Source organism: Humulus lupulus, chromosome 5, assembly GCF_963169125.1.
Source record: "Humulus lupulus chromosome 5, drHumLupu1.1, whole genome shotgun sequence".
NCBI classification, from domain to species: Eukaryota; Viridiplantae; Streptophyta; class Magnoliopsida; order Rosales; family Cannabaceae; genus Humulus; species Humulus lupulus.
The window spans coordinates 9,479,989-9,506,025 of NC_084797.1; the positions used below are offsets into that span (position 1 = coordinate 9,479,989).

The window sequence follows — 26,037 nt, forward strand, 5'->3', positions numbered from 1 at the left end:
TTGTTATATAATAATAAAATGAGTTGTGACTAAAAATATAATATTTAGACATAAGAAAATATAATTTATTATGATTAATATTTTTAGCCACAAATTTTGTTAGTGATGACATAAGTATATCATAATGAACAAAAAATTCTTTTTTTGTGTGTGTTTTTTTACACACATGATATAAAACTTGCTTTTCACGTCCCTTTAAGGGACGTGACACACGTGTCCTGTCCACGTTAAAAGAACAAGAGAAATCTCTCCCATTTTTTTTATCAAAACCTACCCAGCTGCTATTTTCCCTTACGAAAATAAATTAATTAATTACTTTTCAGGACTCATTTAAGATTTCATGTCCCACTAAGAGAGACTTAGTAAAATACATTTCATAATCCAAAGAAAAGGACAAGAAATAAATTCTAAATTTTTTAATGACCCACTTATGAAAAAGATTCATAATATATATCTATATATTATGTACAATTTTACATCTGAAATTACACCATCATTTTTTAATAAAAATTACATGTGCATAGATATAATAAATTAGTTAAATGGGACCAGTCTCGTAATAAAACTACATCCAAAACCATATATATATATATATATAAATAGATAACAGTATGATACCACAATTTAATTTTATGTGATAGATGATATAGGTTATATATTTACATTAATAGAGAAAGAGAGAGAGAGCAAGTAGACTGGGATGGCCACAGCAACAGCTTATTCCTTCTTCTTCTCATCAACAACTTTTGTGAGGCAATATTCCAAGAGCCAACAATATGGATTAAGTGATAGGAAATGTAAGCCAAATTTGGGATTATTAATGGTGAAAGCTCAAAGTAATAATAGTTATTATAGAAGCCAAGTCCGTGAAGAGGATATCGTCATTGTGGGTGGTGGAATTGCTGGCCTTGCCACCGCCGTATCACTCCACAGGTACCAACCTAACTACTTATTTACCTATATATAATTCTCATCTTATTATACTATATAATCAATACGAAATGCTATCAACGTAGGTGTTGAGAAAAGTTGGTTTCAACACATAGGTAGATATACATTCTATTTTTTTGTTTTTAAACATGTATAAACATGTATAGTGTATCCTGTAGTGATTTAGAACACCTCACAAATTTGTCAAGAAGTTCTAAATAATTTACAGTGCCGAAAACAAGTTTCGAATAGTTGAATTTTTCACGCATGCATGTTTTTTAGTGCACGCGTGCAACAATCTATGTTTTCGACACCGTAAATTATTCGAAATTTTTTGAAACTTTGTGGGATATTCTTAATGACTACAATATATACACCCACATACTAAAACTAACTTTTGTTAACATCGGTGTTGACAAAACACTCTCAAAACCATAGTCCTTCCGTATAATCAATATCAATATATATATGGGAGAATTCTTCTATAGAGATTTCACTTTAAGTTCTACTGGTAGGGCTCTTCGGTATTCTCGACTTGTGAACAATTTTTGGCGCGATTTTTTTTATAACCGTATATATTGTAATTGTTTAGAGTATCCTGCAAATCTTCAGAAAATTCGTAATAGTTTACAATACTGAAAACTAGGTTCAAACATGTTGTTTTCCACGCGCATAAAAAAAATTAGTCACGCATGCAACAATATATTTAAACCTAGCTTTCGGTACTGCAAACTATTCAGAATTTTCTAAAAATTTCTAAATAGCTACAATGTACATGGTCATAAAAAAAAATCGCGATGAAAACTGTTCAAAGGTCGAGAACACTGAGAGTCACACCAGTAGAGCTTAAAATGAAGCCCCTATATAAGAAATTCCCTATATATACACAGTCATAAAATAAAAAATCGCGCCGAAAACTATTCATGAGTAAATAACAATGAAGAGCCCTACCAATAAGGCTTAAAGTGAAACTCTAAAAAAAAATTGTCCCATATATAATACTCATCTTATTATAATATAATTATATGCATATATGTTATAGGCTAGGGGTTGGATCATTGGTACTTGAGCAAGGAGAGTCACTTCGGACTGGTGGAATTGCACTGTCTCTTTACAAGAATGGGTGGAGGGTGTTGGATGCTATTGGAGTTGGCTCTGATATCAGAACCCAATTCATTCATCTTCAAGGGTACCTTTACCTACCTTTTATATTTATAATAATAACCTTTATTTATTTCTTTCACACAAACATATTTATTAATTGTTCAAATAAAAAAAAACATTCTTTAAACTTAAATTTAATGTGCAGGTTGACTATAAAGTCAGTAGATGGAAGGGTACTACGGGCTTTCAATTTCAAGGATGATGATGAAAGGTTTATTATACACTATATATTATTCTTATTGTTTGGTAAAATAGTTTTTTTTTCTTAGTAGATACACTTTTGTATAATAGTCTTTATATATATATATTTTGTAAATTAGTTTGCTAAATATAAGTAATGTTTAAAATACCATTTTACAAATAATTGTATTAAAAAAATAAAGCTAAAGTATATTAAAAAAATATTTTCCCTAAACACCTCTAATATATAAATATATATTATATTATAATAGAAAAAAAATATACTTTATTTCATACTCCATGTTTTAACGAAATATAATTTTGATATCTTACGTTCCTAATAATGATTTGTAATTTGAAATTATACATATTTTAATATTTATATTATCGATAATACTTATAGGTATATTGTAATTTGAAATTTGGTATAAAATGGTACCTTGTGAATAAACTCATTCGGTACTTTATAACTTGTGACCAGATTTAAGCTAAGAATATACCAAATTATGTATTATTTCAAATCACAATTATCCAATGATCATTTTCGTTAAAATAAAAGTTTGGATACCAAATAAGTATACTATCTTATAAAGATAGTAAATTTACACACGAATTAATGTTGTTATGTATAACATGAATGAGAATTATTTTAGCCAAGAAGTGCGAGCAGTCGAGAGAGGAGTATTGCTAAAGACTCTTGCATGTCAGCTACCGTTGAAGACTATTCGTTTCTCGTCGAAGTTGACAAATATTAGTAGAAGACATATTGGAGATGACACTATGTTGGAGCTAGCCGATGGAACTCGGTTATCCGCCAAGGTCACAACTAACTAACTACATACATAAGTTATTTTAAGTTATGTATACTTTTATTAACAAATTAATTTGTCAAAAAAATATCATTTCAACCCTTATATTTTTAGCTAAATATCAAATTTGATTTTTTGTTTTTTTAGAAATAATTAAAACTTTATTAATCGCAATAAAACAAGTATAGGAATATCTTTTTTAATTTTTATTTTGTTTTTAATCAAAATCAAGCAAATGGTTGGTTCTAGTAAGTTTAATTTGTAAAAAAAAAAAAGTTACTATTAAAATTTTCTATGGAGACATTACAAAATCCAATTTGATTACCAAAGTTTATTATATAGATAACTACATTTGACAATTTGGTTCTGTTTTAAGTCTAAAAACAAGGTCTCATTTAAATGCATAGATACCAAACATATGAAAGCAAAAGGTGCAATTAATATTTCGAATATGATCAAGAACAAGGAACCACCACCACTCTTCATGTTCTATAAATGAGTTCAAACTATAATTTAAACCTATTGAAACTTCTAAGTGTGGATTTAATCACATCACATGTAGGTTGTAATTGGTTGTGAAGGGATTGGATCTCCCATAGCCAAGTGGATGGGGTTCCCTAAACCTAAATATGTTGGGTATTGTAGCATCCGTGGGCTAGGATACTTTCCTAATGGTCATTCATGTCAAAACAAAATGTCCAACATTAATGGAAGTGGTGTACGAGCAGGATGGTTTCCTGTTTCTTCTACTAAAATATATTGGAATATAAGTTTTAAGCGCGACTCTCCTGGTACGCACATTCATATACTATATTAACAGAAAAGATTTCATTGAATATAGGGCACGATTACAATAGTGCATGCATGCTTTTTTATATATGAAAGAGTATTACTTATAGTATGTGTTATTTTCTCTGATATATGAGTACTTGTTGAAGTGAAGGCCCTAAAATCAGTGACCCGGATGAACTGAGAAAGCAATCGAAAGAGCTACTGCGAGGGTGGCCTGCCGAGACACTACTAGAAATCATTGATCATACACTAGACGATACAATCATCAGAGCACCCATGGCCGATCGATGGTTGTGGCCTGGCCTTAATCCATTGGCTTATTCAGGAAGAGTGGCAGTGGTGGGTGACGCCTGGCATCCAATGACTCCCAATTTAGGACAAGGAGCTAGTGTTGCATTGGAAGACTCAATTGTTTTGGGTAGAAAGCTTGCGCACGCAGTTAAATCGGGATCATCTTCATTAGTGGAAGAGGCTTTGGAGTCATATGAGAGAGAAAGATGGCCTGTAGTGTTTCCTCTGGCCATAAAAGCCAATTTATTAGGAGCGGTTCTACAAACGAGGAATCCGATTGTTGGTTATTTTAGGGATAATATTTTCACTCCAAGGCTAAACCCTCAAAGCATGTTTAAGCATACCAACTTTGATGTTCAGCCCTTAGGCTTACACACCAAACAATAATTTCATCTTCTAAGGAACTCTAAAATTTTCGAAAACATATTTTTATATCGTATATTTTATTTATTTTAATCCTTAGTTTTTTTAATAAATTATGCATTTGGCCTCCTCATTTTTTTCTTTTATCTTTTGATCTTTCTAGTTTGACTTCTGCCTTCGTCTCTGTCCAGACACATTAAGTAGTACACAAAAATACAAGGACTTGGATCATCTCAAATGGATGACGATGTATATCGGGTGTCAAACTTTGCCCAAAATATGTGTCAATATTATATTTGGCCCACTTTTTGCATTTGTTCTCCAATACAATATGTGTAAACTAGCAAAAAAAGTCAATACAACTATTAATGTTTATTGAAAATATACAAAACAATTATTTTTTTTATTAAAACATAATATAAACACTTTTTTCAATTAATAAATCTTATTAATGAGTAATTAAAAAATGTGATATTTATTATGGGTCTTTGACCTATGTTATATTTTGTGTCAAATTTGACCCAACCCTAACTTTTAGCATGTGTCCAATTTGTCACATATTTTAGACCACTATTAAAGTTTCATTTTATGAAAATTGACTAAAAAATGATTGTACGCCACTTTTATAACACTCCCTCAGAAATGCTCTTATATATACAAGTTATTAACACTTTACATATTGGCTTGGATTTGGATCTTGGTGGATCAATGAAACAACTATATTGGCTCTTGGATTGGTTAATAAGTGATGAAGGTTGGCATGAGAAGAAGAATGATACGGTATCATACTATTATATATATATTTATATAAGATACTAAGACACCTAGCCAGAGTTCAAGTCCTGTTCCCCATAAAAAAATCTAGTTTTATTAATGAAATGGCTAATTAAAGATTTTCCCAAGTGGGGAACACTACAAGAAAAAACAGTATTCATAACACTTAAAAACTGCTAACCGGAAGTATTGATAACACTTCTGAAAATGCTAACATAGCCCCTGTTATTAAAAGTCCTGTCTTTTCTATAACAGTATTTGAATGTTATGTTCGATGTTATCTTAAGCTATTCAATAACACATTTTTAGTTGCCATAATATTCAAATAATAACATTTAGTTAGAGTATTTGGTTATAAATTTGACATTTAATCTTATACTTTTTGCATAACACTTTTCAACTGTTACATTTGATTATTTTGATAGCATTTTTAGTTTGTTATATTATATAAATCATAACGATTTGTTACGCTTATAGTAATAAAATTTTGTTACTTTAGTGTGGATAATATATTTTAAATTTTATTTTGATAAGTATACTTATAAGGTTTATTTTTAATTAAAAGATTTTCATTATTGTATTTTGATAAAAAAAAATCAAAATTAATCATAAAATGTAATTCTCAATAGATTGATAAACTATAAGTATTACATTGAACAATAACTAATTCAAACAATGAATGTGTCTACTTCATGAGATCTTAATTCTAACTTAAGTTTGAAAGCATAACATAATAAAGTTTTATAATCTTAAATATTTTTTACTTCAAAAATGAAAAACAGAAACATTACAAGATACACAAAAGTAAACCATGCATGAAACTTGCTCCATTCTTCAATTCATCATCCTTTGTGCACTTGTCTTTGTTGTGAGCATAAATAGCTATCACTCCCCCAAGCTAAAGATATCACTAAAATTTGAGGAACCTGCTGAAAAGTTTGATCAGGAATGAAAAGGACACTATAAGCCCCTAATGGAAACTGAGAAAAATTCACAAGCTAAAGGTCAAACGAACAATAGAACTTGTAATAACACGCTCAACCATACACAAAGTTAACAACGAAATGAAACACATGGAAGCAAGACAAGCACTCCATGGATCCAAAAGTAGGGAAATACTCCATTTAAGCAGTAGAAACCATACAATGTGAAAAATACTCCTTACCTAGATATTTACAATCTTGAAACACAAACAAACTCACACTCCCCCAAACAACCTATAATATAGTTGCCATAAAGTTTAAATAGCTATTAGTAATCTTCCCTGTCTCATAAATACTCAACACAGTCCAAAAGAACTAAATCGCATCAACTAAACCAAACATACCAAATTCTTAATTAGAAACTTAGATCAAATACATTGATTTTGGCCATATCTAGCAAACACTTTATAAATATATACATTGATATAGAACTAGAATATACTTGATTTCTAGTAAATACAGCCACTTCATAATCACATACATCATATACGATACAATTAGACTACATAGTCAAGAAAGTTTGAATTCAAGCCATTAAAAGTGCATTATATTCTTGATAAGATGATTTCATGGTAAAGATAAGCTCTTGCTAAAGATTACATGCTCAAATAATCAGAGATTTCATCATATAAGAGATATTTTTATTTTGCCAAAGATAATGGAAGAAACAAAGATTGCCATATTTGTACAAAAATGTAAATATTTATAGGAATTAGGATAAACAATGGAGTAACAAAACATAGCATAAACAATGCCGACTAAAATCTCATCAGAATAATGCTTAAATCATATTAATATATCTAACTCAAAGTAAAAATTGCAACCTAAATAAACAGCATTACATAACATATATGTATATATATAATCCACATTGTATCGATATCTACAACCCATAACCTTTCCTGTAATACAGTTTAGATTTATGTCAATTATGAAGTGAAAATGTTGATCAATTATGAAGATAATAACAGCTCTAAACATATCCATATCATACCAAGTTGCATTGTACATGTCATAGAACTTGTCAAAGGCTTTATCAAAACAATAGTGGCAAACCAATACCATTAAACCAACAACTGCATCAAGATTAATTTACTAATACCATTAATATAAATTTATGAGGATAGGTTTATGTAGGAAAGAAAGGAGAATGATAATTACACTCACATTCATCCCAAAGGCACTCTGATCAGATGAACCTCTTCTATCCAAATCATCCTTTTCTGTTTTATCTTTCATTTAAGAGTCGCTGAAATCATTGCTCCCTCCAGAGCCTCGTGTCCCAGAAGATATGCCACGATGCAGAGGCAAAGGACCGGACATTCTTTAACCCTGGACTCACTACACAGAAGAGACTACAGGAAACAAGAAAAGAATATATGGGATTAGAAAAGAAACTACTCAATTCGAACAAAAGCAGGATAGAGATTAAGAGAAACAGACTCAAATCCTACCCTTAAAAGTTTTACAAAAAAAATAAATAAATAAATAAGATCAACGTCATCAGCTTTCTCAAATAAAAAATAAAAAATAGGATAATGAATCTTGAACGATATATGATGAGATAGATATATTTATATACATATATTTAGAGAGATAGAAAGAGACCATGTTCCATTTGTAAAAAAAAAAGAAATCAGGGCAACAAACACCTGATAGTTTTCTTCTCTTAAATGGGATACCAGTTTTTGCCTCAAATGTACTTTCTCTTCGTTGCTGATTCCCCTGAAAGCAATATGTTCACATTAGATGCCATGTGATAAAAATAAATTATTTACCTTGATAAAAACATATCCTTCCCACTAAAGAATAAATTTAAGAAGTTTTTGTAATTTTTTAAACTTCAAGGTGAATTGCATAATTTAATCAAAACAGGAACAAATGTTATCATCTTTCTTAATTAATTATTATTTTTGTTAATGAAAATGAAAACTTCATCAATTTCTTTAACAAAAAATTGTTCAAATGAGGTTAGAAATGCCTAAAGAGTAGATACAAATCTTACACAAAGATGATCTATAATGATTAACCAAGTCAATTAAAGAGGTAGAACACCAAAAAACTAACACCTATGAAGATAAACTAATAAATTTTCCCACAAACATATACAACCCACCATGGAAGAAGAGCTTTAACAAATCTAAATGTAAAGTAAAGACCAGAATCAAAACTATGACAAAAGCTAGTGATTAAACATCACACATAAATAATTACAAAAAAACACTGCATACATATCAAAGGTCAAAGCTCCCCCAAAACAGCAAATAACTGCAGTGAAGCTTTGGGACAACCTTACAGTGAGGACACAGAAAGGTGAAGACAACCGTACTGTTGAGATTAGCTTACTCTAATTTTTTAACATATTTTAACTTAGAGGTGGATTTAGTTTTAAGATGAAGTTCTTGTAATTTTTAAAACTTAAAGGTGAGTTACATAATCATCATTTCTAATGATTCATTTATTGTAAGAAACTAGATTAAATATGCATCGTTTTCTATTACTTACCTCAAGCAAAGCACGAATGTCGAGCTTGACGGTTTCTTGCCCAGCTGTCTCCTTGTAGTTTTTCTCAAGAAACTCACGTAATGAGTTAGAGTTTCTTCCAGTGGCATTTGCTTTCCAGGCTGAAAATGTCCCAAAAGGATCTGTCTGATATAGTGCTGGTGCACCTGTGTATGGGTCAAAGCCAATAATCAAAGTTGAAAGCCCAAACGGTCTAACACCACCACTTTGTGAATACTTCTATTGAAGACCAGCAATGTAGCGAGTAATATACTCAACAGTTACTGGATCCTCAACCATAAGTTGGTGGCTTTGACATTCAATTCTCACCTTGTTTATCAAGGCACGAGCATCAGCTTTGAGCCCAGCACAGGCCAATGCAATGTGATCATCCAAATTCACAATCTTCCTCACCGTTCTACACAAAAACAACCAATAAGAGAAGATAATCTTCTTTTCATCAACATAAAATGATTCCAACACATGAGCATTTCCAACTCCCAGTTCTTATTTAACATAGACTCTAACTAGTTCAATCTCTATTTCTTATAAAACTACACAATCTAAAATAATCCAAATTTCAAGGCTCATGCCTCATGGGGTAAGGGATATAGCTAAATCTCTCTCTATTTCCTCTATCCCCAAAAACTAAACATAAATTCATACACCTAATGTGCTTAATTGAGTATCAAAGTTCAGTAAGATTATGCAAAAAAGAGCCAATTCCAAGATCAAATCAAACCCAATGACTTTCAATTTCCAACAAAAGTACATTTAAAAAAAACACTACATTTCCTTTCTTTCTTACTCCAAATAAAACCCCTAAAATCATAATTTCACAAAAACTAGATCAACCTAAACCCCCATAAAATGCAAACCGTTTCGGCCTCATCAGACTTTACAAACATCTAAACATAAAACGCTAGTTCAAGTTCAAAATCTCACTCCACTCAAATAAAAAAAAAAACGAGAAAATACCAAAATAAAACTCAGTTTGTATTTAGTTAAGTGTGCTCTGTAGAAGTGTTTTTTGAACAAACATAAATAAAACCCAACAATGAGAGAAGATAATGAATATGGAAATGTCTTGCTATATAAAAATGAGATATATATATTTTATATCCATAGATTTATAACAACCCACTCCTTCAAAGGTTAAAGAGTGGAATTTTTATACGTTTGAAGAGATTTTACAATTACTTGCATGATAATTTGTTCACATCAAAGACCAAGTCTTGCTCACATTTGAAGATTGAGTAAACTTGAGCAAAAGCTTTCTTTTGATTTACATAATGGAAAAACTATACCAAATGTCCTTTTGTGCTATCACCTAGTCCATGAAGCTTTAATTTCTAACTAAACATATTATAAAAATAATAATAATAATAAATAAAATTAAAATCCAACTTTAAGATCAAACTTGCCCAATAAGAATTTTCTCTAGTAATAATGGTGTCTATATCTCCAACTTAAACACAGAGTTCTCTGATATGACATGAACATTAACAGAATCAGAAGAAATGGCAATTAAGTATTAACAAGTAAAACATTTTATTAAAAAGAAAGCCAAAAAATAAATTCATATAAGATAGCATCTTCTTTTCAATAAATAATAAGCAAAACATGCTGGTACTGGAAAACAGATTCAGACTTTAGACACTCAGAAATTTGTATCTGAGAAATACCAAATTAAACAAGGATATCAGCATTTATGTCCAGTACAGAACTCAGTTAATTGGAATCATCTGGTTTGGGACAAACTGACTATAACGAGACATAGATTTCTGGTTTGGTAGATTTTTGGTTTGGTATGTCACCAATTTTTTTTAACGAATAAATTAATAATGTTAACATGGGTGTGCATACAAAAATAAACATAATCAGATGACAATATATCTTTTTATACAGATTTTCTAGCCACTTTACATTGAGAACGAATTCAAGGGAGTGTAAGCATAATGAAATACCCATGAGCAACCTCAATATTCAAATCCCAAATCCCAAATCATATCTGACTTTCACATAGACACGGAAACAACTTGAATCTACAAACCCGAAATCGTATCTGATTTTGGGATGTAGAATTTGGATTAGACTACTAAAGTATTGTAACACCCTGTAAATAATTAAAAAATAATGTACAAACTTGCAAAACAACCAATTTCCCCAAGAATTTTCTTGAGAAACAAAAGGATATACAGAGATGGAAGATTGAGACCTGATGGAAGATAGACCAGTCGAACCATGTCGTAGACCCACTGCCGCAAGCACCGTCGCACCCACGAGCGAGCCACGCATAGACCCACGAGTCGAGCCTCCCTGTCATACGACCCAAGCTGCAGCCCCCATCACCTTGTTACACACCTGCAACAAACAGAGAGAAGGAAAGAAGGATTGAACGAGAGAGTAGCTAAGAGAGAAAGATAGAATGAGAGAGACTTACTGAGTGTTAGAGAGGAGGCGTAAAGGGTTATTAGGATTCAACCTTAGAGATTAGGGTAAGGGATGAGTTGGAGATTAGAGAGAGCAACTGAGTTGGAGATTAGGAAGCTCCACTCTGGAGCGTGACTTCGTGAGGCGGAGAAAGAGCTCCACTCTGGAGCGTGTCTTCGTGAGGCAGAGATGAGTTGAGAAGACTTCGTGAGGCTGAGAGACGAGAAGAGAGTGAGAGATGGAGACTTCGTGAGGCTGAGAGACAGAGACTTCGTGAGGCGGAGAGACGAGATGAGAGTGAGAGATGGAGGCTGAGAGAAATTTTTCGGGTAACTTAGATTTAGGGATTAAAATTTGGGACTCAAAAAAAAATTTTCATTTGGCGCCTGAGGTTTATTCATATGGCGCCAAAATAATATATTCCGTGTGTTTTTAATCACCCACTATTATATGCTATTTTTTAATGTAATATATACTAAAAATTGTTGTAGTGGAAATAATAACAGCTCTAATTTTTTATATATATAAAAAGGAATAAATGCTTTCATGTATGCAAATATATGTGGAATATACAACTTATATTTACAAGGTCGTAGCTTGATTATTTTTTTTCTTAATTTTTTCAAGTTACCAACTGGTTGGTTACCTTTTAATACACGATTTCTTTTAGGGATCTTTACGATTATATACCTATGATATAAAATAAATACAAAAATAACCTACAAAATTTTATTTACAAAAATATTTTGCCACGTCATCAAGAAATACCGGATTCTAAAAGTAATATACTTGAATTTGAATCTTTTCCGAAATCCCGATTTTCCCGTTTTTCTGAGTTAAAAAAAAGTAACATTTTGGTTAATTAAAATGTTAATAAGTTACTAATTAGTTACTTTTTTCATCATTTTTTATACCACTTTTTTTTTTTTCATGGTACGGAGCCCCTCTCTCTCTTTCTCTCTATCTCTCAACTATACTCTTTTTTTATTAATTTCTTACATTCTCTCTTAACTTTAATTTCAAAAATATTTTCTAGTCAGTTGGGCTCAAAAGTAGCACTATCGCGACCTACTCTTCAAGGTGATCATTTTGATATGTGGGAAGCATATGCTTTTTTGTCATCGCCGGAGAAGATTATCAGAATAAAAAGCAATCTTTTAGTTTTTTTTTTATATTGTGTTGACTAAAAAATAACTAAATTTTAAACTTGTCAAAATTTAATATACTAAAATTTGTATTCTTATTTTACATTTAAAATATATTATATTGCATTCTAAACAACTTAAATTTATTTAAAAATATTCCAAGTAACTTTTTTAAAATAAATTATTAAAGATATTGTTTGGTAACTTTTAAATAGAATATAAAAAAAATAGTATACTAAAAGTAACTTTTAATAATAAGTTATATAGTAATTTGTTATATTTTATTGTAACTCATTAGTTTCTAAAAAATGACTAATCAGCAACGTAAAAATATCTTAAGTAATAAGACATCATAATATAACTTCAAAATGATTAATCAGTGTCTTAAGATAAAAAAAAAGTTTCAAAAAATAAGTATTGGAGATAACCAAAATGTACATAAAATAATATGTTATAAAAATAAAAAAATTTCATGAAAAAGTAACTAATTGGTAGCTTATTAACATTTTAAGTAATCAAAATATTACTTTTTTAAACTCAGAAAGAACGGGAAAAATAGGAAAATCAGAATTTCGGAAAAGTTTCAAATTTAGGTATATTAATTTTAGAATCCGGTATTTTTTAATGACGTGACAAGATATTTTTGTAAATAAAATTTTGTAGGTGATTTTTGTAAATAAATTATAAAAAAATAGTATGGAATATAAATTTCTCTTTCTTTTATAGGTTATACTATGGCTTCCTATTAATTAAGATACAACTCGGTTATCTTAAGATACGGATTAGTTATCTTTTTAAAACATGACTTCTTTAGGGTTTAACAAAAGCTTTTCACCAAAACAATTTTTTCATGCCCCAATTAATAGCGAGTCATTGTTTAATATACATGCATATATATATATATATATCAATATATAATAGTTATTAAATTTATATATAATTATATTATTTGTTAGACTAATTAATTCTTTCACATTTCATATTTCGACCAAGCACGAGTTCATAAGATGAGCAAGTTTGAGAGTATTTTGTGTCAGTTATGTAAAATAATTAAAAGAGTGATCAATCATCATAAAAGTTTGGTGTGTAAGCCTAAGGGCTAAACATCAAAGTTGGTATGCTTAAACCGTTTAATTCAAGATTTGAGTGTTAATAAAATATTTAGAAAACCAATTAATTCAAAGATTCTAATATTAAAATAAGAAGAATGAATACAAATCTTTTGATTAATTTTTTCTTTTTTTTCTCTCCACTAGAGAAATGGGCCCAAGTACCTACTGCATTTTTGGATTGGGCCTCGGCTAATTGAAGTTAAGCTGGGCTGTGTGATTTTGTAACGTTTGGATATTAGTTGGGGAACTTTACACAAATACCTAATATTTAAAAAAAAATACTAAAAATACGAACTCTCAAACAAATTACAAAAATAAGGAGTAGCATAATCGTAAAATTTGTAACAAAGTTTATAAGTCTGTAACTATATGTTTGTAAACAACATTTATAAACTAAATAGATTACTATTATAAGTCTGTAATAAATCTATTATAAACTATTATATGTATTTTTTATAAAATTCTATATTTCTCTTTTTTTTTTAATTTACAGTGTTGTATGTATGATTTAAGCCATACAATTTAAAGCTTGCTTTGACATGAGGCCCATAAAACTATTGCCATCTTTTCCACGTGATGTGATATGTTATGTATATTTATTTAGGAAAATTCTTTTATAGGGGCTTCACTTTAAGCCCTACCGGTAGGGCTTTTAGTGTTTCTCGACTCGTGAACAGTTTTTGGCACGATTTTTTTTATTACCGTATATATTGTAACTATTTAGAGCATCCTGCAAATTTTTAGAAAATTACGAATAGTTTACAGTACCGAAAACTATGTTCAAACATGTTGTTTTCCACGCGCATAAAATAAATTAGTCACGCGTACAACAACATGTTTGAACCTAGTTTTCGGTACTATAAACTATTTGGAATTTTCTGAAAATTTGCAGGATGCTCTAAATAGCTACAATATACACGGTCATAAAAAAAATCACGCTGAAAGCTGTTCACGGGTCGAGAACACTGAAAGCTCTACCGATAGGGCTTAAAGTGAAGCCCCTATAGGAGAATTCCCCTATTTATTTATACACATTATGTGCCTATAAATATAATAGAGGAAATTACACTAAATATGGAATTTTTTCTTAAATTTTAAAAAATATAACAGTTTTTTTTTAAAGTTTTTTATGGCATATTTTTTTAGTTTACATTTTTATGGGAGTTTTTTCCCCATATATTTGTATACTATATTTTATTTTTTTTACATTTTTAGTAGCTAGTTTTTATATATTTTGAGATTATTTTTATAATTTTAATCTATTTATATTATTTTTATCATTCATATTTTATAAAATATTTTTTTACATAATATTTGAAAAAAAAAAGTTGAGACCTTCATCATCATATTTTTTATTCTCATTTCTTCTTATTTTCTTTTATTTTATATCTTCTTCAATCAATATTTTATCCATAGTAGCTGGTTACCACTATCAAACACAATTTTGATTTTTTTGTGATAGTAATTGTATGCCACTGTCAATTTTTTTAGTGAAGTGTGGTAACTTGTTACAACTATAAAAATCATTTTATTTTTTAAGTGGTGTTGTAGTAACTAATTATAACTATAAACATAATTTTGATTTATTAGTAATGTACCATTATCAAAATATCAATTGAATTGTAACTTGTTACTTAATGAGATTCGGAAAAGAAAAAAAAACTGATATGAAAAAAATAAACTAAATTGATCGTGAAGGTAACTGGTTACAACTAGGTTTGAAAAAAAATGAAAAAAAAAAAAAACAAAACCAGTTGTGATGGTAACCAATTACTTAGCCAGGCCTAGAAAATAATAAAATCCAAACAAAAAATTTTAACTGATCATAATCGTAACTGATTATAGTGTAACGACCCAACTATTCTAGACTTTGGACCGTTAATGACTACTATACTAATCTTAAGAAAACGTACATATGAAATAACCATAACTTTATTTAAAAACTGTAAAGTAAAGGTTAAATACACAAATATTCATTTAGGATATGGGATCCCATTGTTTTGAAAACAAAACATAACTTAAATAAATTGGTTACAAAATTAAGTGCGAAAAAAAATAATACATAGAAATCATAACTAAAAGACTCAAAAAAATTCATCCTCGAATCAAACGCGCAATCCACCGATTTCATCCTGCCTCAATACACATCCTCAAGCTGCCAAGAATCTTTCCGCCGCCATAACTATTTTCCTGCACATACAAACATAAAGGAATGAGCCTAATGCCCAGCAAGGAAAATCTACTACAAGCATGAAACATAATCATACACATAACTATAAGCTATAAACATATAACATATGTCTATAAAGACGTACATCATATAAGACTATACTATTAATGGCCATTAAAACATGTGATAAACCATCTACGTCCCCTTTCTAATATCTGAGGTAGGTTAGATCACATGGTAGGTTTATGATAACCCATCTACGTCCCCTGTCTAATATCTGAGATAGGGTAAATCATAACCATGAAACATAAGAAAACATAACATAACATACTATAGCATAACTTATCATAACATATCAGCATAACATATAAGCATATAAAACTATCATATTTTCCTTACCAAAATACCGGGATGATGAAAACAAGGTCAAGATTTTGGAACACTCCTAAAAACCATTAATAGAGATGTGAATTTTCTAAAAGAAAGAGATGAAGAGGAATGAACTACACCATCGAGAAGATACTTACCAACAAGAAATCTCAAGTTCGAAGAACTTAGATGCCTAACCAAGAATAGAGAAGATTGAGTTAGGAATTGAGTAGAGGAAAACTATAAGAACTAATGAAACAATACATAAAAGGAACTAAGAATAGGAATACCTTTGAAATTGCTATGACAGAACTACACCTCGAAACCCAGAATACACTCTATGAATCTTACTTCCCAAGTGTCTAATAAGCTTAGAATGATAAAGCTTATAACTCCAACCCAAGTGTTTATCACTCTATAGTCTCACTAGCACCAAGAAGGCTCTGATCAATGCTTGAAGAATGAATGAAAATGCTTGGTGCTAGGTCCTATTTATAGAGTTCTAGGAATAAAAATCTTCTAATTATAATTCAAATTTAAATTTAAATTTAAAATAGAATCCTAAGGAATAAAAATCTTCTAACTTTCTAAATCTCGTAACTCTAAACTAACCTACAGTAAAATCAACATATCTGTAGTTGTAGGACTCCGATTTAGAATATCTTTATACTGTTAGAAAGCTAATTAAATTATCTACAACTTTTTAGAAATAATATTTTTCGAAATTCTTATCGTAACTGGGTCAAAAATAGTTTGGAAGTTACAGTACCCTAAAGTTACGAAAAAAAGATCTATTTAATTATCTAAATAACCTAATCCACAAATAAATAAAATTGTGAGTCTAAATATCTAAATAAATATCATGCTCCTAACAAATTCTGGTGAAGACTAAGTCTTATATTTCCCTTATTAAAATAATGATTCCTTAATAATCATGCATATGACAAGTGTCATAATCCTATTGGCTCTATCTAAACCTTAGGTTATAATAATCATCATATTAATAACCAGCAATATTAATCAAACCTTATGTTATAATTAATATTCTTAAACTATAGGTTAAACTTATAAAATCCATAACTATTGCTAGGAGTTTCCAACTAAGTCCCGGCTTGAACCAAAATCCACAGTAATGAACATACTATAACTAATATTAGCTATTACTACTACTACTACTATCTAACTAGCTAAGTAAATTCTGGGACTCTACATATAGCTAGGTTTGAAAAAAAAAAATCAGATCCAAAAAAAAAAAAAAGAACAAGTTGCCCTGCACATGCACATTTGAAACAATGTTTTGCATATTGTTCTATATTCCCAAAGATCATGATTTTGGTGGAGCAATTTTGATTTTTTTGTGGAAGGAGGAGGTTTTTATTTTCAGTCATAAAATGTTGCCACCCAACTACTTTCCCATTATATGCTCAGTCATGCATCAAATGATTGATGATCATATAAGTAAAGTTAAACTAACTGAAGAGGATGGATAAATTCAAATTTATTCGTTTTTTTGGCTAAAAAGTTCAAACATATTTTTAATGAGAGATGACCTCTGCATATGCCATCGTGGGATGTAAGGAAAGAGGAACATGATAAATATGCTGATTGGATGAGATCAAATCACATGGCAAGATTTTATATTCTTAGCACAATGGAAGAAAAGCTGAGGAAAAAGTTCGAAGCTATTGAATACACTAGTGATATGTGAGATGTTGTCTATGAGGATATACAGTCAAGACCACATTCGCGAAAAATGTAAATGGGATTTGTCTTTACCTTAAGCTTAAATAGTAGATTATAATGTATCATTCATAATTTTTTATTTAGAAACCACTAATCATATTTTTGATCTTTTTTACAGAAACTTGAGCAATTAAGAAGAACTTGCTGATGGAGATAAAAAAGACTAAAAAGAAGAGAGAGAAAGTGTCTAGTTTAAGAAAGCGTTGAAGAAAGTCATTTTATTTTAAAGTTTTTGAGTTTTTATTAAAAGAAAAATTTTATTGTTGTTTGAAAAATGTTTTAGTTTGTTTCTTTTAGTATTTTGAATTTTATTGAATGTATTGACTTTATAATATTTTATTTATAATTTGATTATTCTTAATTTTTCTTTAGACATGCAAATGAATATTTAGACTTTAACGCTTTCATTAATTGAACAAATGCTAAATAACTTGGAATTATTTAAAGTAGTTAAACCAAAAAGAAACAAAAAATAAAAAGTTTCAAATGAGGATGACACATATCTTTGGCATCTTCATCTTAGACTTAGTTATATAGGACTACACAAAATAAGTCGGTTAACAAAGATGGACCTTTGAGAGAATTAAGAGTTGGAACTCTTCCAGTTTGTGAATCTTGTCTAGAAGGCAAAATATTCAACCAGGTCTTATTTAAATTTTCTATGGAGACATCACAAAATCCAATTTGATTACCAAAGTTTATTATATAAATAGCTACATTTGACAATTTGGTTATGTTTTAAGTATAGAAAAAAGGCCTCATTTAAATGGATAGATACCAAACATATGAAAGCAAAAGGTGGAATTAGTATTATGAATATGATCAAGAACAACAGACCGCCACCACTCTTCATGTTCTATAAAAGAGTTCAAACTATAATTTAAACCTATTGAAACTACTAAGTGTGGATTTAATCACATCACATGTAGGTTGTAATTGGTTGTGAAGGGATTGGATCTCCCATAGCCAAGTGGATGGGGTTCCCTAAACCTAAATATGTTGGGTATTGTAGCATCCGTGGGCTAGGATACTTTCCTAATGGTCATTCATATCAAAACAAAATGTCCAATATTAATGGAAGTGGTGTACGAGCAGGATGGTTTCCTGTTTATTCTACTAAAATATATTGGAATATAAGTTTTAAGCGCGACTCTCCTGGTACGCACATTCATATACTATATTAACAGAAAAGATGTCATTGAATATAGGGCACGATTACAATAGTGCATGCATGCTTTTTTATATATGAAAGAGTATTACTTATAGAATGTGTCATTTTCTCTGATATATGAGTACTTGTTGAAGTGAAGGCCCTAAAATCAGTGACCCGGATGAACTGAGAAAGCAATCAAAAGAGCTACTGCGAGGGTGGTCTGCCGAGACACTACTAGACATCATTGATCATACACTAGACGATACAATCATCAGAGCACCCATGGCCGATCGATGGTTGTGGCCTGGCCTTAATCCATTGGCTTATTCAGGAAGAGTGGCAGTGGTGGGTGACGCCTGGCATCCAATGACTCCCAATTTAGGACAAGGAGCTAGTGTTGCATTGGAAGACTCAGTTGTTTTGGGTAGAAAGCTTGCGCACGCAGTTAAATCGGGATCATCTTCATTAGTGGAAGAGGCTTTGGAGTCGTATGAGAGAGAAAGATGGCCCGTAGTGTTTCCTCTGGCCATAAAAGCCAATTTATTAGGAGCGGTTCTACAAACGAGGAATCCGATTGTTGGTTATTTTAGGGATAATATTTTCACTCCAAGGCTAAACCCTCAAAGCATGTTTAAGCATACCAACTTTGATGTTCAGCCCTTAGGCTTACACACCAAACAATAATTTCATCTTCTAAGGTACTCTAAAATTTTCGAAAACATATTTTTATATCGTATTTTTTATTTATTTTAATCCTTAGTTATTTTAATAAATTATGCATTTGGCCTCCTCATTTTTTTCTTTTATCTTTTGATCTTTCTAGTTTGACTTCTGCCTTCGTCTCTGTCCAGACACATTAAGTAGTGCACAAAAATACAAGGACTTAGATCATCTCAAATGGATGACGATGTATATCGAGTGTCAAACTTTGCCCAAAATATGTGTCAATATTATATTTGGCCCACTTTTTGCATTTGTTCTCCAATACAATATGTGTAAACTAGCAAAAAAAAGTCAATACAACTATTAATGGTCATTCATTTCAAAATAGCATAACCAACACTAATGGAAGTGGCGTACGAGCAAGATGGTTTCCTGTTTTTTCTACTAAAATATATTGGAATATAAGCTTTAAGGGCGACTCTTCCTGTACGCACATTCATATACTATATTGACAGAAAATATGTCATTAAATATAGGGCACAACTACAATGGTGCATGTTTTTTTATATAAGAAAGAGTATTACTTGCAGTATGTGTCATTTTCTCTAATAAATGAATACTTGTTGAAGTGAAGGTCCTAAAATCAGTGATCCGAATGAACTGAGAAAGCAATAGAAAGAGCTACTACGAGGGTGGCCTAACGAGACACTACTAGACATCATTGATCATACACTAGACGGTACGATCATCAGAGCATCCACGACCGATCGATGGTTGTGGCCTAACTTTAATCTGTTGGCTTATTTAGGAAGAGTGGTGGTTGTGGGTGATGCATGGCATCCAATGACTCCCAATTTAGGACAAGGAGCTAGTGTTGCACTGGAAGACTCGGTTGTTTTTGGGAGAAAGCTTGCACATGCAATCAAATCGGGATCCTCGTCGGTGGAAAAGGCTTTGGGGAGAAAGCTTGCATATGAGAGAGAAAGATGGCCCGTAGTGTTTCCTCTGGCCATAAGAGCCAATTTATTAGGAGCGATTCTACAAACGAAGAATCTGATTGTTGGTTATTTTAGGGACAATATTTTCACCCCAAGGCTAAACCCTCAAAGCATGTTTAAGCATACCAACTTTGATGTTCAACCCTTAGGCTTACACACCAAACAACAATTTAATCTTCTGAGGTACTCTAAAATTTTGGAAAAAGTATTTTTATATCGTAGTTTATTTTATTTTAACAATTATTTTTTTAATAAATTATGTATTTGGCCTCCTCATTTTTTTTTATCTTTTGATATTTCTAGTTTGACTTCTGCCTACGTCCTTATCCACATACAATAATTAGTACACAAAAATACAAGGACTTTGACCATCTCCAATGGATGTCGGTGTATATTGAGTGCCAAATTTGGCCCAAAACATGTGTCAATGCTATATTTGGCCTACTTTTTGCATTTGTACTCCAATGCACAAGATGCAAACTGTTGAGGTTTTATGCCCTAATTATAACTCAATTTCTTTGTAATCTCATTTATTATCAATAAAAGAATATAAATCAATTTTTTACTTGGTCAATCACTTTGCTCACATGTTTTATTTTCATGATTATTTGTTTAATATAAACTTCTATTAAATCCCGAGCATATGGCTAATCATATTTATAGTGACGTTATCACAGTGGAATATAAATATGATTATATGTTCAAAATAAGTTAGTCCTAAGATTAGTCAGTGCACATGATTTACACTGACTTGCCAATCTACGACATGATCTACTTACACATTGTAGTGTTATGTTATTTCTAGAATATTAGCAAAGTAGATAAGATCGAATGTATTTGTTACATCGGACTGGACCGATATTGACAGTAGATAGGATAAGTAAACATATCGTTATTATTTATTCTAGTCATATCATATAGTTGATCATAGGTCAACTCAATCTCAATTATGAGTGGTTAGTATTCTAACTGATTGTATTATTTGAATTTTTTGACTTGTTCGTTACCAGCTTACCCTACGGACTAGCACATACTTACATCTTGGGCACTCGGTAGTATAATTGAGTGGGAGTGTTAATCATAGATGTGAATATCTATAGCTTCTGATGAACAAAACCGCGGAGAAAGGTACCATTTTCTCTGCGGTTGTGTTGAATAAACCGCAGAGAAAATGGTACCTTTCTCCGCGGTTTTTTCAACACAACCGCAAAGAAAAGTGTGGCTTTTCTCCGCGGTTTTCATACCACTTTTCTCTGCGGTCGAATACACAGCACTTTTCAATACTCTCGAAAACCGCAGTGTATTAAGTAAAAAAACTGCAGAGAAATACCTTTTTTGTAGTAGTGTAACGACAAAGGGGAGCTTGTTGGCCATACATTAATGTCTTTACAACTCTATTATACAGTTTCAATGGCTATAGTGAGTTTGATCAAAAAATGGTTTGCACAGTCCCAAACAATGTTAGCCATGATATTGATTCAAGCTTTCGCAACCGGAATGCAACTCCTCTCCAAAGTCATTCTGACTCAAGGAACTTTCGTCTTCGCTTTGATAACCTACCGTCACATGATTGCAGCAGTGTCCGTTGCTCCTTTTGCATGCTATTTCGAAAGGTACATACATATACATATACTTCTTATGCCTGTTTTTTCTTTCTTTCTTTCATGGCTGCCCTAGTTATAGCCCTTCTGCTTATATATTATATATACAAGTGATTGTTTTTTCTTTGGTTGGCAGAGGTGAAGAAAAGAAGTTCATTGGGATTGTTTGGTTATGGATATTTGTGAATGCCCTAACCGGGTAATTAAGCCATTAATTTTACCATTGATATGATATATATATATATGACATTAATTATTAGGGTTTATTATTTGGAAAATTGTTTTAACTAAAGGTATTCAATGTTGAATATCTTTTTTTCCCTTCTTTATAAAATAATGCTCCACTAATTATTATTTTTTCTACATAACTCTAATTTATGTTTATATATAATTTCAAATTTAACTATTGATCTGTTAAATTATTATTTTTGAAAGTAAAAACTAAAAGTATCATGTTTCCATATAAACTATATCATAAATAAATAATTATAATTAAAAAAATAGCTAATATATAATAGCTAAGCATAAATAATTTTTCCATAAAACTACTCTAAAATGTAATTAATATTTTTATATAAAAAAAATTCTTCATATTTATTTTATTAAAATATAAAATTATATATGGTATATATATATAGGGAGAGACTACAACGCATCCATTTTTTCCAACACCGGTGCATTCTTTTTCTCTGCCGTTTTTTTCAACACAACCGCAGAGAAAGCTTTTTTTTTTAAAAAAGAAAAATTAAGTACTAATTATATATATTTTTTTCAATAATTCAATTCCGATTATATACAATTATTCAATTCCGATTATATACTTTTAAAAGATATTATGTTGTTTTCTCAAAAAAAAAAAAAAAAAAGATTATGTTATTATATGGAAGATGCATGGTACAGTACGCAGGCATATACTAGGCCTAGGTATGAGTTGGACTATAGATATGTCAAATAAGGAAATTAAGATTCAAATACACATTGTCACTTTCGATCGATCCATTATTGCATGGTTATTGAAACCATCAAGCTCTCTATACACTACTATAAAAAAAACTTTTCTCTACAATTTTTTTTACTTAATACACTGCGGTTTTTTGGAGTAATTTAAAGCGCAGTGTATTCGACCACAGAGAAAAGTGCTGCGAAAACCGTGGAGAAAAGCCATATCTTTCTCTGCGGTTGTGTTGAAAAAACCGCAGAGAAAGGCTACTTTTCTCCGTGGTTTTTTCTATACAACCGCGGAGAAAAGTAATATTTCTCTGCGGTTTTTTCAACACAACCGCAGAGAAAGCTTTTTTTTTAAAAAAAATTAATTACTAATTATATATATTTTTTCAATAATTAAATTCCGATTATATACTTTTAGAAGATATTATGTTGTTTTCTCAAAAAAAGGAAAAAAAAGAGATTATGTTGTTATATGGAAGATGCATGGTACAGTACTGAGGCATATACTAGGCCTAGGTATGAGTTGGTACAATACCGCAGTAAAGCTTTTTTTTTTTTTAAATTAATTACTAAATGTATATATATTTTTTCAAATATTATATAATAATAACCTAATTTAATAAATTATTATCTAATTAAAAAATCATTATGTAAATAATAAAAAAAATTGTAAAAAACAATATTATAATATAAAATAGTAGTACTTTTCTTCACAGTTATATACAAAAAACCGCGGAAAAAATTAGTCTACTTTTCTCCGCGGTTATATAGAAAAAATCATAAAGAAAAGCCTACTTTCCTCTGCGGTTTTTTCTATATAACTGCAGAGAAAAGTAGTCAAAGTAGTCAACTTTTCTCTGCGGTATTTTTTATAAAACCGCGGAGAAAAGTCTCCTCCTCTCCAATATTTGAACTTTAGACTGCGTTTTTTTAAAAAACTGCAATAAAATGGTATTTCAGACTCATAGGGACTTTTTCTCTGCGCTTTTTATTTAAAGTTGAAAAAAAAGTGTAAAGAAAGTCTATATTTGTATTAGTGATACAAAACAAAACAAAACAAAGGTCAGATGATGTACCTGTTTGTGCATCTAGTTTTGTGTTAGCAGATCAATATGTCTCAAGCATATATGTTGTGTTATGATCTTGTGTGATGTGTAGCGTGTGTATATGTTGGTATTATTTCTTGGCAGTGTCTAAAACCAAAAATGCAAGTACAGTCTTATGTCATCTGGAATTATTGTTTCTGCAAAGTTAGTCTAACTACTCTAATAGCTCATAGGCCATGGAATGATCTGTAGTAAAGCTCCTGAGCTATGACCTTGAGAGAGAGAGAAGGTAGTGTGTGTAACTTGTGTGAAACTATTGTTACAAAATGGATTTCAAAGTCTCTATTATTATTGACCCAAGTTAGTGTTGAAATTGTCTATCTTTTCTGACTTCAAAATCACATTTATTGTCTCATGTTTTCCCTTCTTGTTGCAGCAAATACCCCTTTCCTATGAAAATCCATTGATTTCGTCAAGTCTGATCAAGCTCAAGTGGGATTGCTTGCCTTGTTAATTTGCTCTTGTATCTCATTAAAATGTTATGCCACTTCTTCAAGTAGTGCTTTCTGTTGAAATTAATTGAGCATCAAACAATAATCAATCAAGATCAAACATATTCATGCTTAATATTGCACAACAAAACTATCTTATTTAAGGCATCAACCATAATATGAATAAAATGAAACTTTACTTACCTTGTAATCAAATGAACCATCATTCTCTATAATTACGCTCATCACAATTGAATTTGTTTTAATATGATTTATTTTATAATTTAAAATATTTAATTTGTTTTGTTTTGTAGGAATTAATTAGAATTTTTGGCACTTAGAAATTGGGAAAAAGATTGAAGAAAGAATTGTTTAAAATGAAGAAAAGATGGAGAAAGTGACATTTTTGAAGACCAAAGCTTAGAAAAAGTCGGCCCAGAAGACCCCAGGCCCAGTCGGATCAAGCAGCCAACCCATGAGCCCAGTGGGCTACCTCCACGCGTGCGGCCCGTTCTTCCCAGTTGCCAGGCGCCGTCCACCAAGGCTCCTTGTCCCTCTTCGTATCACGCACAGGCCCACCTTCAGAGAAAAAGTAGTCAAAAACAACAAAACACTAACATCAAACAAATAGTAAACAATAATAATAAATAATATAATAATGGTAATGAGAATTGCAGATTCCTAAGCCATCATCATCATCATCTCATTTTAGTCTTTTGTTTGTAATCCCTAATGTAATTTCTTTTTGCATTTTAGCCCCTCATCTCTTCCTATAAATAGGCTACACCTCTCTACCCACGTACACACATTTTCTACACACTTATCTCCGTACTATATTTTCTCTCTATTTCTTCTTATCCATTTTATCTCTAAGCCTAATCTTTTTAGGACACTCATTGCGAGTCCTAAAAAGTCCAGGAGATTGAAGGGAATTTGTGATTTTTTAAAATTCAAATTTTTAGGAGACACATAAGTTTTTAGGACTCGCAATGAGTGTCCTAAAAAGATTCTTTAAGGACTCGCAATGCGAGTCCTAAAAAGTCCAGGATGTGTTTTTTTAAAACCCAAAATCAAACTTTTTTAGAATACACAGAGATTTTAGGACTCGCAACGCGAGTCCTAAAAAGTCCAGAAGCTGTTTTTAGGACTCGCATATATGTGAGTGTCCTAAAAAAGTGCCCTAAAAGGATGTTTTTGTAGTAGTGCCCTTTTTAGTCCAAGAACCATCAAGCCCCAATACCATAATAAAATTCAAAACATTTAACAACAAAATATAAGTTACTAAAAAAAAGAGTAGAGTTATTGTAAAAAAAAAAAGACAATTTATTATTGCTAACATTGTAATTTAAATAGTGATGATAGTTATTTAAAAAAATA

At 30.7% G+C, this 26,037-nt stretch overlaps 2 protein-coding genes and 1 pseudogene across 2 annotated transcripts; 2 read left to right on the plus strand and 1 right to left on the minus strand.

Moving 5' to 3' along the window:
* The first annotated feature begins 621 nt into the window (after window positions 1–621).
* Window positions 622–4,662, plus strand: LOC133834363 (monooxygenase 2-like). The gene is made up of 6 exons (XM_062263951.1): window positions 622–933; window positions 1,973–2,119; window positions 2,240–2,305; window positions 2,928–3,093; window positions 3,646–3,874; window positions 4,027–4,662. Exons 1-6 carry the CDS (start codon window positions 701–703, stop codon window positions 4,551–4,553), a joined length of 1,368 nt encoding a protein of 455 aa, XP_062119935.1. The 5' UTR covers window positions 622–700; the 3' UTR covers window positions 4,554–4,662.
* A 4,056-nt stretch (window positions 4,663–8,718) lies between these two features.
* Window positions 8,719–11,086, minus strand: LOC133778820 (proteasome subunit alpha type-7-like; annotated as a pseudogene).
* A 6,489-nt stretch (window positions 11,087–17,575) lies between these two features.
* Window positions 17,576–19,706, plus strand: LOC133778821 (monooxygenase 2-like). Its single transcript, XM_062218843.1, has 3 exons — window positions 17,576–17,644; window positions 18,690–18,918; window positions 19,071–19,706. Exons 1-3 carry the CDS (start codon window positions 17,576–17,578, stop codon window positions 19,595–19,597), a joined length of 825 nt encoding a protein of 274 aa, XP_062074827.1. The 3' UTR covers window positions 19,598–19,706.
* Window positions 19,707–26,037: the final 6,331 nt, after the last annotated feature.